General features: G+C 42.2%; 1 protein-coding gene across 7 annotated transcripts in view; it reads left to right on the plus strand.

Annotated features, from left to right (window-relative positions):
* The window catches only part of COBLL1 (cordon-bleu WH2 repeat protein like 1), a 131184-nt gene that overhangs the window by 73656 nt on the left and 42180 nt on the right, over positions 1-15348 (plus strand). For 6 of the 7 annotated variants that reach the window (XM_050968959.1, XM_050968958.1, XM_050968953.1 and 3 more), the window contains exon 2: positions 9785-9970. In XM_050968959.1, coding sequence (XP_050824916.1) covers positions 9879-9970 — 92 coding nt within the window. In that variant the 5' untranslated portion in view covers positions 9785-9878. Of the gene's footprint in view, positions 1-7766; positions 7799-9784; positions 9971-15348 lie in introns of those variants that run through there. The other variant, XM_050968954.1, reaches the window with a different exon arrangement.

Raw genomic sequence — 15348 nt, forward strand, 5'->3', positions numbered from 1 at the left:
GTGGAGATGGCACTGCGAATGACTCTGGTAAAGACCCACGGCACCATCGCTCCCCGGCACTGAAGACAGCAGGACTGGCCTGGCACCGATCCCATTCACTGGTGCAGAAGCAATACTGGAAGCAAGGGAGGAGTGGTTTTCCTACTTCAGAACCCACCCCATCAGAGCCGGCCAATGGTGTGTCCCCCATGGAGGAGCACCTGGAGCCGAAACTTTAGGAGCCTGCAACATTGACTTTGGCCCTGCAAGGGAGACTGTTGAGTCCAGTGCACTTGGACTCCCCGGGTCTGGTGGTGGAGGAGGTAGAACTGCCTTCCACCTCGGACACCTTTGAGGCGGGGACCTCATTGCAATGACAGCATCTGTCATTGTATTAAGCCTCCGATACCACCACAGGTCTCACCATCCCGGGGAAAGCCAGCGATATCCACTCTCTGACAGCCTGCAAAGGGGAGGCACTGATTGGAGTCCAGGTGCCAATCAACCTCGTGGTGCCAGTCGTACTCGCGGTGCAGGTCTGACTTGCGACACCAACCAGCAGGCAGTCCTGAGCAGGTACAGGTTTAACTCCGGGAACTCAGTGCTGAAGTATAGGGAGCTGATACCAGCAGAGTCCATGGAGGAGTTTGGGGCAATTGTCGATGAGGGCAAGGCAGTGGCACAGACCTCTTAACAGGCCTCACGGGACACTGCAGACTTGGCAGTGCACATCCTATCCTCGGGGATAGTTATGCGGTGTAGTTCATTGTTGCGGGCCTCAGGGCTCCCTCCTGAGGTTCAGCAAACTGCAGAACCTACCCTTTGATGGGGTGGGCCTGTTTGCCGAACAGACTGACTCCAGACTTCATAGCCTCAAAGACTCCAGAGTGACAATGAAATCTTTGGGTGTGCATATCCCGACAACCGAATGAAAGCCCTTTAAGCCCCAACCGCCACAACAGCGGTCGTATCCTCCCTGGCTGAGGCAGGATATTTACAGGCACAGGGGAAGGAATGGCAGGCATAAGCCTTCCTGTCATAGGATCATAGAATATCAGGGTTGGGAGGGACCTCAGGAGGTCATCTAGTCCCCCCGCCTGCTCAAAGCAGGACCCAATCCCCAACTAAATTATCCCAGCCGGGGCTTTGTCAAGCCTGACCTTAAAAACCTCTAAGGAAGAAGATTCCACCGTTTCCCTAGGTAACCCATTCCAGTGCTTCGCCACCCTCCTAGGGAAAAAGTTTTTTTCCTAATATCCGTCCTAAACCTCCCTCACTGCAACTTGAGACCATTACTTCTTGTTCAGTCATCTGCTACCACTGAGAACAGTCTACATCCATCCTCTTTGGAACCCCCTTTCAGGTAGTTGAAAGCAGCTATCAAATCCCCCCCTCCCCATTCTTCTCTTCTGCAGACTAATCCCACATCCGGACAAGGCCAGGGCCCGACTAAGCCTTCATTGAGCTCAAAACAGACATTTTGAAGGTGCGCCCGAGTACAGAGCACCTGTCTCATTGCAGGATCCTTCCCCGTGTTTTTTTTGAACCATCTGTCCCATTACTACCATGCATGGTCCCAAATAACATTGAACTACTGGATTCTTCACATGGTGGAAGTGGGATATACTCTCTAATTCTGCTTCTACCCTCCTTCCCACCTCCTTTCCCCATCTCTCTGTAGGGATCCCTCTCACAAGCAGCTCCTTATCTAGGAGGTGCAGGCACTGCTTGCCATAGGAGCAGTGGAGGAGCTTCCTCAGAGCTAAGGGGCAAGGGATGCTGTTCCCAATATTTCCTAATCCCCAAAGCAAAGTGGGGTCTCAGACCCATTTTACACCTGCAAGGACTGAAGAGGTTCGTGGTAAAGTTGAAGTTCCACATGGTCTCCCTCAATGCAATTATGCCTTCTCTGGATCCGGGAGACTGGTTTGCTGCCCTTGACATGAAATGCGTACTTTCACATAGCGATTTACCCTGCACACAGATGCTTTTTAAGGTTCGTGATCGACCAAAAACATTATCAGTTCACGGTCCTTCCCTTCGGACTGTCAGCAGCCCCACAAGTGTTCACCAAGTGCATGTCGGTGGTAGCAGCCTTGCTCCAAAGGAGACAGGTGCAGGTGGAGTCGCGGGTCAGTCTGGTCGCATCCACATTCGAGAGACTCAGTCTCCTCCTCAATGTGAACAAGTCAACCTTGTCACCAACCCAGAGAATAGAGTTTTTTGGTGCAGTGTTGGACTCGGTCTAGGCAAGAGCAAGTCTGCTGGAGTCCTGATCCCAATGACCAGGATCATTCGATGCATAAGAGAGTACCCAATTACTACAGTGAGGAATTGAGGAGTTGCCTCAGTCTCCTTGGTCACATGGTTGCCCGCACGTACATGGTATGGCATGCCAGGCTGAGGCTCAAGCCTCTACAGATGTCTTGCTTCGGCGTATTGTCCGAGGAGCGACAACCTGGGCTTAGTGGTCATGGTGCCACAGAAGGTACTAGAGTCACTCCAGTGGCGGCTCAGTGCTTGAATAGTTTGTGAGGGAGTCCCCTTCAGAAGCTCTCAACCTTCCTTGTCTCTACGTTGGGGTACACATCTGAGAGATCTCCAAACGCAGGGCCTCTGGTCACAGGATGAGCTCTCTCTCCATATCAATATCAAGGAGCTCAGAACTGTGCGACTCACATGCCAGACTTTTCAGTCTCAACTGCAAGGCCAGTATGTGGTAGCTATGATGGACAACACAACTGCAATGTTTTATATCAACAAGCAGGCTGGAAACCTGTCCTCACCCCTCTGTCAGGAAGCTCTCACCCTCTAAGAATTCTGTATAGCCCACTCCATTCACCTGGAAGTATTGCATCTGCCAGGAGTCCAGAAGGTACTGGCGGACCACCTCAGCAGGTCCTTCCACAATCACAGGTGGTACTGGCGGTACTCAGCAGGTCCTTCCACAATCACAGGTGGTACTGGTACTTTTCCCAGGTTGATCTGTTCACCACTCAGAGCAACAGGAAGTGCCCAGTGTTTTGCTCCTTCCAGAAAAGCAATCACAAGATGCATTCCTGCTACCCTGGGGAGGCGCCTGCTCTATGCCTTTCCCCCAATCCCTCTCGTGCACAAGGTCCTGCTCAACATCTTCAGAGATGGGGTGGAAATAATTCCGTTGATACCAGCCTGGCCTCAACAACGCTAGTTCACCACTCTTCTGGATCTGTTGTTCGATGCCCTGGTTATGTTGCTGCTCCTCTCTGACCTTATCACTCAGAACCATGGTTGGCTTCATCACCCAGACCTTCAGTTCCTCCACCTCACAGCCTGGAAGCTTCATGGCTGAACCCAAACTCTGTGCTCAGAGCTGGTAAGGGAGGTCTTACTCGGCAGCAGAAAGCCCTCCACGAGGACTACATATCGCAGATTGAAAGAGGTTCACTTGCTGATGTGACTAACGTCATATGCCCCCATTCCAGGCACTGTTACCTCTTATTCTGGAGTACCTTCGGCACCTGAAACAGCAGGGCCTGGCAGTGTTGTCCATAAAGGTAAACCTTGCGGCTATCTTGGCTTTCCACCCCAGAGTCTCTGTGTGCTCCATCTTCGTCAACCCCATGGTTGGTCCTCAAGGGTCTGGAACAGCTACATCCCAGATCAGGCAGCCAGTTGCTGTGTGGGACCTTAACTTGGTCCCCTCCAGACTAATGGGGCCCCCATTTGAACCACTGCTGACTTGCTCCCTTCTCTACCTGTCATGGAAGGTACCCTTCCTCGTTGCCATTACGTCAGCAAGGAGAGTGTCTGAGTTAAAGGCCCTTACCTCTGACCCACCTTACATGGTTTTCCACATGGATAGGGTGCAACTCAGGCCTCACCCGGCCTTTCTTCCTAAAGTTGTGTCATATTTCCATACTAACCAAGACATTTTCCTGCCTGTTTTTTCTCCTAAGCCTTATACCAGTAACCATGAGCAGAGGCTGCACTCTCCGGATGTTTGGCGAGCACTAGCCTTCTATATCGAGTGCACTAAGCTGTTCAGGAAGTTGAACCAGTTGTTTGCAGTAGTGGCAGACTGGATGAAAGGACTCCTGATCTCATTTCAAAGAATATCTTCCTATATCATGTCCTGCATCCACAAGTGCTATGAGCTGGCCAAGACACCAGCGCCTGCACTTAGAGCACACTCCCCAAGGGCACAAGCCTCATCAGTGGCGTTCCTGGCCCAGGTCCCAATACAAGAAATCTGCAGGGCAGCAACTTGGTCCTTGGTGCATATGTTCACCGGTCATTATGCCGGCATGCCAGAGATGATGCAGCTTTTGGCAGAGCGGTGCTTCAACAGCAATTCCATAACTCCAACCCCATCACCTAGGTAAGCCTTGGGATTGATATGAGCAATCACTTGAAAAAGAAAAAACAGTTACTCACCTTCTTGTAACTGTTGTTCCTCAAGATGTGTTGCTCATATCCATTTCAAACCTAAGGACCTTCCCCTCTGTCGGAGTAACTGGCTAGAAGGAACTGAGGAGATGCCTGATCAGCAGGGTCAGATATTGAGTGCCATGAAGGCACCACTCCAAGGGGCTCCATAGCTGAGCCAACGGGCTGCTAAGGGAAAAACTTTCCAACGACTGTGCACGTGGCACGCACATACCTAATTGGAATGGATATGAGCAACACATCTCGAAGAACAACAGTTATGAGAAGGTGAGTAACAGTTTTTTATGTGTCACTAACTTGAGAGCTATATAGTTCTAATTTTGTATTTTTTTTAAGATTTAAAGAAAATATCTATAAAAAAACGTTTTGCAGCCTCTCTACACCCTAGTAACGTTTCAGTTTAGAATTACAAAATATCACCCACCAGCATAATACAGTAGAAAATTAGTGTTCCAGGCCAGACAGAAGATACCCTTGTGGCATACTCTTTTTTTTTTTCTTTCTGTAGCTTTTTAAAAAAAAATATGCAGTCTCTTTGAGTTTAGTTTATTAAAGCTTGGAGTAGGTTAAAGGTGGAAGAACTAACTTCTGCATTAACTGCAAATAGGAATTGTGTAATTACTTCTGCATTGTGTAATTGGCCTTTCTAAATATAAGTGAAGTTTCATGTAGCTGAATATTTGAATATTCTCATGATTTATAAAAAGTATATTTTTGAATGAGTTGCTTGGACTAATTTTAGAATCACTTTTATATCTTTATGGCAGGCATTACCAGGTGACACTGTTATGTATAATCCTTCCTTTTTTTTTTTTAAATCATGTACGCAAATATTCACTGTTGAGGAGATATGCTGCATTGGTGTCAGTTTTTGGATTCTGTGTGGTTCTATGTAAAAGCAGTGGGAGATGGGCATGCAGCCAGAAAATTTGGTCTCTGATTAGTGTCAATTCTTGAGGCAGAGTTACTCCCTGGGACCAGGGTATTGGTATTAGGATGCGATTCCTGCAATAAGGGATTGCCTGCATTCTGTTTAATCATCTCTCTCCAAGAACTGGTGTATATGTGTAAATAAAATAAGTTAAACGTAGTATATACCCAGACTCCACATCACAGGTTTCTCCTGGGGAAAGGAAGCCACCAAAGAAGTGGGAAACAACAAAAAGGGGCGGGGCAGGATGGGATAGGGGAGAGGAAATGAATGAGACAAAAAGGGTTAAAAACAGAGAAAAGGACAAAAGAGTGAAGACAAAAGGGTGTGTGCCCACCAAATGAAGTGAATAGGCAGCAGGTTTAAAACAAAGAAAAGGAAGTGTTTCTTCACACAATGCACAGTCAACCATGTTATGCTGACAGGAGAGAGAACTGTCGACATAATTAAAACCAGCTCAACGAGTGGCGGTAGTTATGTCTGCAGGAGAGCGTCTCCTGCTGACATAACGCTGTGCATATGACCGCTTATGCAGGCAAAACTTATGTCGCTCGGGTGTGTTTTTTTCACACCTCCGAGTGACAAAAGTTTTGCCGACATAAGTGCTAGTGTAGCCCTGGCCTCAGTTCTATATGTTTCTATATGTTCTATAAACTGCCATTGCATGAATTGGGTTATGGTTTTATGATGTGAACAAATGTAAATTTTGGGTTAACTCATATTGTTAGTGACATCTGATCGCTTTGAGACCAGACCTCCAGCAATGAAGGGCAATTGCGTTATCCTACTTGGTTTGAGAAGTAACATTAACCCATTAACGCTTGTTGATCAAATCTTGCCCTCCTCTTTAGTTTTTATGGGTTAAAAGACGACAAGGGCAGTTCTGACCCGTTCAGTGCCAGGATCATCCTAGGCATCTTAAAGAAGTAAAAAGCCAAAAAAGGGAGAATTGATTGATTTATTCTGCATTGTTAGAACCTGTTCAATTTTTATAATGTACATATTTGCAATTTTTGTGGTACCGCTTTTATTTTGTCACTAGTTTCTTCTTTTAAGCAATATAAAAACAGAATCTCCACTGTTTTAAAAAAAAATTGTGATTCACAAACTGTTTTTTGAAGTTTTCATTTAACCCCAAAATAACCCTGACATGCTGACTAAAGTTTTTTGAGTACCTGTTAGCTTGATGCATTTGAATTTGTCACAGAAGAGTTGTAAACCCAAACTAGCAACACTGATTTAAGCTCTGTAACCCTGATTGTAAGCAAAATTTTTTTTTAAAATTAAATATGTGAATGGAGGAAGGTTCTGAATCTTCATCATGGTTGGTTGATTTGGAAAACCGTAAGTACTACTGATTTTGTTTTATAGGGCAGGGGTTCTCAACCTTTTTCTCTCTGAAGCCCCCCCCCCTTGACATGCTGTAAAAACTCCAGGGCCCAGCTGGGGCCAGGAGGCCTTTGGGGCTGGGACCTTGGGCTTTGGTGTAGTTTGACTTTTATTGTGAGGGGTGGGGGGGCAGAGGCCAGCCGGGCTCGAGCCACCTCCACATGGAGGGGTCCAGAGAGGGATTGCCACTTCCACCCAGTATGTAGGCAAGTGGGAGCTCAGGGTGAAGGGAGAGGAGTACTAGGGGCTGTGTGCGAGCAGGGGACAGCGCAGAGTGCAAAGAGGAGGTAGCCTCAGGGTATAGGGAGAAGGGTATTAGGGGCTGTGTGCTGTGAGGACTCCCCTGTGGTCCCTATTCCTGGAGGGTTCTGCCAGCCATGGAGCTGGGTCTCCTAACCCAGTTGGCTCTTACCGGCTGCCTCTGTGTGAGCAAAGGGGGCTGGGAGCTGAGGAGCAGCTTCAATGTGTGGCACCAGCAGGAGACAAGGGAACACTGCCACTCCCTGCTCCATGGCACCAGACAGAGCAGTAGATCTCCCACACTGCCTGGCTCTGGCTTCCCGCCTTCGAGCTGGCCAGGGGACAGGGAGAGGAGCTTGGGGTGGTGGGGGGAGGAGGTGTGGAGCTGCTCCCAGGACTGCCATGCTCTTGCACTGCAGTGGGGGGGGGGGCAATGCCTTCCATGTCCCCAACTTTGCCCAGGGGCTCAGGGCTTCTGCCCCACAGGAATTACCAGGGCTTGGGATTCCAGGCTTCAGCCCCGCGCCTCCCGGCTTCAGCTCCACAGGGAGCGCCGCAGATCAGGACTTCAGCTGCGGTGTCCCATGGCCCCCTTGAAAGGGCTTGCGAGCCCTGGTTGTGAACTGCTGTATAGGATGTGAACAGTTAAATTATTCCACTTGGACTTTTGAAGTTCAAAGCTCTTTAAGTACTTTCGGAAACAGACAGATTAGTCATGTGAAATCTTGTCACAATTTAGTAGTTACATAGTTTTGTTTTGCAATGCTGCTGTGGACCTTGATGTTTGTTCTCAAGTGTAAGTGCCTTTGAACTTCTGTTTTTGCAGGGATGGTATGTGTTTCTATTCTCTGTATGCTAAAGCTTTGTTTTAATTTTGTGCATTGCAGGTCATTGCAGGTAATCAGAGTAATTGACATTTCTTTGAGCTTGTATTAAAAGTAAATTGCTTTCATTCGGGACATGCAGATACTTAAAAGCATGTTTCTTTATTGACATTTATTTGTTTTTTGTAGTGAGTGTAACTTCATCTAACTGTTAAGGGAATGTTGAAGGATATAAAAGCAAAAAGATTATATAAGTTAATACATGCCTTGAAGTTCTGTACATGAACTTTTTCTTAAGCTGTACGTTTTGGGGGACATGTTTCAGGAATATATCCTTTTCCACTGAATATAAAGTTCATACTTTTCCAAATACTTCTCTTATGTTCAGCTCAATGTTTTAAAGTTCTAGGAATTTTTTTTAATAAGCTGTCAAGCTTCCTGAAGAGTTTCTATAATAAAGTATGACTGTTGCATCAAAGGAAGAAAAGTCTACTGCATGTGTCTGGAATTTTTTTTGAATGCCTTGACATATTTTGTCACTGAAGACTGATTTCTGGTTGTTCTTTCAAACTGAGATATTACTTCAAGAGTTTAAAGCATAATTTTGAGTAATGCCTTCTTGCAATTTAATCACTACCTTGTTGAGGATTGAGTTCAGAAACCTTTTCCCCTGAAATTTAAACGCATTAATTCCAAAGGTGATTGATTTAAATAAAAGTGGTTTCTGTGTAAGGGGAAATTTATACTCTGTTACCAGTTTTTTTAAAATGCTGTCCTGAAAACCTAGGTTAGCACAAGTATGTGCTCTGTATACAGATGTGTGGTGGTGGTATTTTCTTGTACATTTTTCACTCCTGCTTGTTGTTCAAAGAAGTGCAAGTTGCACTATATTGCAACTTAAGCTGCACATAATATGAGTTACATCCAGTGGGTAATTTATACCACAGTTTATGTCACAGCTGAGTTTGGCACAGAAACTTCAGGCTGCATCAGTTAATAGTATCTTCTTTTTAAAGGAAAAAGTGTAGCATGATCCTGGTCAGACACAGCAATGAGAAAACATTTTTTTATTACACTGCATGTTTATTTCCATGTTTTGTTTCTATTTCTGTGGAGGATATATCACAGCTTTAACTGTAAGGGGAGAAGAAATGAGATAGTGGTGGTGTGATGACCACAATATTGTTGCTGATAGGTCATGCATGAAATTGTTGTTGTTTTTACTGATGCACCAATATAACTAGGCGAGATGCTGCATGTAGCTCACTTCGGCCCCTCCAGTTTTTTCCTTTTGGTTTATGCAATTTCATTGCCATTTTTGAGAGTCTCTCATAGAGGTAATCACTGAATTCTTTCAAATCCTTAATATAGAAAGACAGATGTTTTGGGAAAAGTAAAACTTTCCCAAGCCCACGTGCACTGTAGATTTAATATGTGCATATCATCAACAAAACGTAGTTCCTGTGGCACTGTTGTATGACATGATGACTTCTCTGTTTCACTATCAGAGTGTAATAAATCTTCTGGGGGATCTTCCTTTTGCAACATGAGAAAAACACTGTTTTCTTTATTTTAAAAAAACAAAAAACAAAACCAAAAACATACATGTTGCATGATAGAAGGTGGTTTTGTTTTTGTGGGTTTTTTTATATTTACAGTGTGAAAAATCACCATGTAAAACTGAATACAGTTTGGTTTTATTGGATTCTTTGTGTGGGTTAGTCATACATTTCTCTTGTGCTTCACTACCATTAACAACATTTTAACAATCCTTTTGTGAGATATTCAGGCACCTGGCTTGCACAACATGAGAGTGAAAGTAATATAATATTGGTCATTTTCACTCTGATATTTCTGTTAGGCCATAGGGAAAGCATTGTGTTGAGCACAATTATTCACCAACTGAATATTTTTGACACTATGTTGTACTATAAAAATGTACTGCTGCTTGTATTTTTTGTTAAGGATTCCTAATTCTTTTTTATTATTTCAGAAGAAAAGCTAAAACTAAAGCTCCTCTTCCTCCATCTGAAACAGAAGACTTTGAAGTTTCTTCATTTGATGATACAGAACCAATTAATTACACCATGGAACAGAAAGAGAATATAACTGATAAAGACATAGAATTATCGGTGGTCCTTCCAGGGGATGTGATCAAATCTACTATTGTTAATGGCAGGTATGGCATAGAATTTTTTTTTGAGAATGACACTCAGTTCCTACTATCTGCAGTTATACTTTCTGGACAAACTTATACAGCCCTTAAATCCATACTCAGACTTGTACTGCTGAAGAAAATACATTGTTTAATGAGTGCTCTGATACTAATCACTTGTTAAAGGGGAAAAATTAAAGTATATAGTTCTATATTTCAATACTCTTTTTTTTCTTTCCCAAAGAGTTGTGTTGTCCCCTGCCCCTACTTTCAGATTAAAAACTTATTTATGGCAAGGAGTGTTAGGAACCAAATTAGCAAGAACAGAAGGTATGAAATCCATTTTATAAGTCATTGTGTGTGTTGAGTAAGGAGGCATCCAAGGTAGAGGGACTGTAGCTGCCCATCTCCACAAAATTGATTCATTCTTCCTCCTAGTTAAATCAGTTATTCAAGGGTGAGTAACCTGTTACCTTATTCACATAGGAAGTGATACCTTCAAGATTTTCTCACCAATCTCATTACTACTTCTAGATTGCAATGAATCCTAGAAACTGTGTCCTAAATGATGATGGGTGCCAGAAAGATTCTGATCCTTTCAAACTCTCTAAATTTTAAAAGAAATAGATGCTTTCTATATAAGCCTCTGTTATATTAATGTTTTAACTGAATGTCTTGAAGTTAAGCCAATCAGAGAATAGAACATACTGTGAATGCAAGCCAGTAAATTTAAGTGAGCCTTTCCTTTGTGTGTACTGAGCCCACTCTAATTCAGAAAGCTCTGAAAACTAGCTGTTGTGGTGGAGTCAGAAATCCTAGTATCCTAAAGCAAAGTGGAAAATGTATATTCCATCTCAATTCAACGTGGCAGACCTTACAAGAAAAGATGAATCTGTTGCTTGCATAATTTGCAGCAGGTTAAATGCCAGCTTGTTGCTTTCACAGTCTGGCAGATGAAATAAAGAACCCACATGTATATTTTGCTCTTCTTTGCTTTCCTCTGTGTTGTCCCTGTGTTTTTTTGCAATTTTTTTTTAATTATGTAACCTAAACTAGTAAGCAGCTGTATCCCTCTCATTACTTAATAAGCAGTGTATCCTTAAATGTATGGCTGGCTCGCTCATGTCTGCAGACTTTCACCTTCAATAGAATGGGCAAGCCTTTCACTTAACAGAGTGAGTGATATTTGTCCCTTATTCACTCGGATCTGTAATTGACAAAGTCTTGTAGTTCTTTTCTAGGCCCCAGATGATCTTAAAGAGAACTTTGAGGTTGGTGTTTCTGGAAAAAGGATACATCTTAAGAAATCGTGTACTGAGGTTATGAGAATGCCAAGATACTTTGATAAAGGAATTTTGCTTATTCTTGCACCTAACTAAACCATGACTTGTATAATTTGTCAGTGTTCAGGAAGGTGCCCCCGTAAGTTTATCAGATAAAATGTGGGCATACATGTGTCATTTAAGAACATAAAGTATACTGATTCTTTTAGCAGTTTTGTTATCCCATGAATTAGTGTTTTTCGTGGTGCTTTTGCTGCTCACTATGTGTAGTGGTGGGGGTGTGTGTGTGTGTCTTTTTTTTTTTTTTTAAACTGTTCTTGAAAGTAAGCAGCTGTTAGTGTTGGCTAGACCCATTTGTAGTGCAGGGAGATACTGTGCAGGTTTCACCATTCTGCTCTGCAAATACTCTTCCAACAACTGTGTTTTTTCTAGTCTTGGGCCTGTCTTGAGCAGAAATTACTAATCATGTGTCCAGTTGTATGCTGGCATTGTTAGTTTGTGGATAAATAGTAAGATCTTCCTGGTTCTAAATATGTTATGAACAAATAACTTCTTGGTTTTTGTCTTATTCATTCCTCTGTTTAGACCCAAGAACAGATTTAAAATTCCTGAGCTGAAATCTAGTGTAGTATAGACATTTAAACCGGGCACAGGAAAGAAAGTAAGGAAGTTATATTTTCTTACAACAAACTGCATTTCTTCACTTTGCCCAAGTGTCAGAATGCCATAGAATGAAGCCTCTGTGCAGTTTTGTGTTCTGCTGCACAGCCCACTTTGCTGAATGTGCAGTTAAGCTGAGCTTAGTGAGTTACAAATTGTTCCAGAAGAGCTGTGCTGAATCTGTGTTCTTTACATCCTTGATGGATTTTTTTAAAATCGGTTTGTGTACTTCCAGTCATTTGGGATATTCTTCCTAGTAATTTGTTGCTTTACTCTGTATAGTTAGTGAATAACAAGCTTTGCCTGCTTTGCTGCCCTAGTTTTAAAAAACTGTTGTATTTATAATCATTAACAAATTCTGTTTTTACCTTAAGAGTATGTTTGTTATGTGTTTTGGGAGAGGGGAAGGGAGGAGTAAAGTGCAAGAAGATGTAGGCATAAGCAATTAGTCATAGGGAAATGAAATAGATTTTTCCCAATCTGGAAGAATTTTGATGACTACTAACACAGTGCTGCCAACTTTCATGATGTTTATCGTGAGCCTCGTGGTATTTGTTGTTCTGAAAGCCCAAACTCCAGGAGATAGCTGATTGTCTGAGAAGCTTAGCTGTTTTTAAAATACATTTCTAGCTTTCATGGTTTGGGAGAAAAGCTTGGAAATGTTACCCAAATGTACCCTAAAGATTCAAAATCCAGAAGATAAAGGATCCCCAAACATATTCTTTTGAAAAATCACATGACTTTAAACCAGTTTAGTGATTTTTGTTGTTTGTTTTTCAGGGCCTGACTTATGATTTTTGAATGTTTGGGCTAGCATTACTGCTAACCTTTTAACTACTAACATTGGTTCCTTCAGAAGAAAAGTTCATTAGGTAACTTCAGGACTTGTGGCTCACTGGTTGTTAAACGTAGGCTGTGTGAGTACTTCATTTGAATTCTGTAAACCTTTTTACAAGAAACCTGGCTACAAACTATTTCTGCAGTTCTCTGTATAAGAGCAGTCATAGTTACACAGAGCAAAAGTTACCTAACATTAACCATTGTAGTTCCAGTACTGTTAATAGAAATGGAAACAAATAGTTTGTTCCCTTCCAACTTTCCAGTAATACTGTATGATCTTGGTCACTTATGTTGGCTAGAGAATTCTTGTTAATCTTCCCAGTCAGGGCTAAAAATGAAATTAGAAAGTGAACAGTGAGTAGTTCTGTGTGTGTGTGTGTGTGTGTGTGTGTGTGTGTGTGTGTGTGTGTGTGTGTGTGTGTGTGTGTGTATCTATTTAAATTATGTTGTGATGAGAGGTTCCCAAATATTTATTGCTCACTCCTCAGAGGATTCAGCATGTTGTAAACATACATTACATCTTTTTCCATTGCTTTAAAAGACATCTGGAGGCAGAAATAATTACATTTCATTGCAAAATAAAAACCTGTTCATAGAAACAGGTAAACTGGAGGCTGATGGAAAGATATTTTAAGTGTGCAAATACCATTTGTGACTACAAAAACATAATTTGGGAAATTTTACGTGACTTAACAACATAGAGGATGTGCAAAGAGCAACCCAGAATAAACAGGAATGGCAAAGCCTTGTTTGTGTCCTATGTGGTATCTGATGGCACAAGAAGGTTTCAGATTCAGAATAATTCACTGAATAACTAACTATAAATATGTTTTACTTTTTTTAACTAACTAATACCGCTAGTCAGATTAACATATCAACTACCATTTTCTTGTGGCTGTATCAGTTTTATGATGTCTTATGGAAGGTTGATTATAAAAATATTTAGATCAAACAAAATTTAGCAGAAAATGCTACTTTAAAAATTACTCCAAAGTGTCATTTGGGTTACTTTTTAACAATTATTTACTTATGGACTCTGCCTTTTGACCTTCTGTGTCAGCTACGTCTGTAACTTGGCATGTAGACACAATTTACTTTGAGTCAGTCACGACGCTGGAAATTATTTAACTACCAACTATGTGTTACAACAACAAGGGGCCTCATTGAAGCATTTTTATCTTTACTTTCTGGGATGGCATCAACTTCCAAAAAAGGAAAAAAAACAAAAAAAAAAACAAAAAAAAAAGGTGCAGTTGAAAACAAACTTTATGGACTGGTGCTTATCGAATCATAGACATGTGATGTGAAATCTTAATTCCAGGGAACGAATTAAAACAAGAAGCCAAAAGAGTAATTCAGTGGTATAGAAACATTTAAATAATTTTATGTGAAGAAACAAATGCAATCATAATCCTCTGAGATGGGGAGGCCGGGGGGAGAGTGTGTGTGTGTGTGTGTGTGTGTGTGTGTGTGTGTGTGTGTGTGTTCAGATTGCTGGATACTCTCCATTATAAAACCCTGTGTTCAGCTGCTTATAACTTTGCCAGACTAACCATTCAAGCTGAGTTTTTCCTTGCTGTGTCTCTGTCTCAGTCTGAAGCTTTGGAAAGTTTCAGCAAAAAGGTTCAGCAATTTTGGAGAATGAGGTTAAGGAAAAATAAATTTTTAGCCAGTGTTGAAAAGTTCTTACAACAATTTCCCGAGAAGCTGTTGTGCTTCTAGGCTTTGGAGCAGGGACTTGATATTTGGCAGTGTGGTTGCCCTAGGGTCAGAGACATGCCTTTTTGGCTCTCCTCATTAAAATCTACCCAAATTTAGCCAGATTACATACCTGTGAAAATCACTGTTTGCACATGCTTGGTAGAGGTTTGTTAGAGGCTGACAGCTAATTTTTCCATACATTCTTTCTACACTGAGCATGCTCCATCTTCACAGAGTTTCATATGGATCACACTAACCATGGTCAGCCCTCATAGAGCTCACTGAGCATGCTCCAACCCAGGACTGAGCAAGCATTTTTTTTGTGTGCAACTACTGTGTCTGTTAGTCTGGCTCTGCTATGGTACCAGACACTAGAAATGAGGCCAGGAGACTCTCTCGTATACCTGTGCTGTCATGCTCCCCTTACTGGTTCTCAGGCATGTAAAGGGTAGAAGGAGGAACAGCTTAAATTGGCTGCAAAGAGGTTAGGATAAGAGTGGAGGATTCAGGAATAGTCTTGGGTGCATCTACTAACTTGAGAGTGCTTGATTTTACAACCTTAATGTTCTTCTAATGTGTGTTTTTAATAGAGTAACACATTTATTTAAGCTTCGGTTAGAAAAGGAGAAAGCAGATGTGGCTGAAAAGTTATGGCACTGAAATTCCTAATATTATAATGAAGCTCTCTTCAATAAAAGGTTGTACGTGATTCAGATATATCTAATTTTATATCATTAAAGTTCACAGAGCTAATTTCTTCCTTTTGCATTAGGACATTTGGGATGATAGTATATAGCAGTGGGGAGATCAGATGCCTAAAGTTTCTTGTGCAAGACCTCTCTTACTAAATTCATTTCAGCTTTCTTTGTAATATTTTTTCCATAGTTTCAGTGAGCCAGTATTCCCATTAGTGTTAGC

The sequence above is a fragment of the Gopherus flavomarginatus genome, chromosome 10 (assembly GCF_025201925.1).
Source record: "Gopherus flavomarginatus isolate rGopFla2 chromosome 10, rGopFla2.mat.asm, whole genome shotgun sequence".
NCBI lineage: Eukaryota > Metazoa > Chordata > Testudines > Testudinidae > Gopherus > Gopherus flavomarginatus.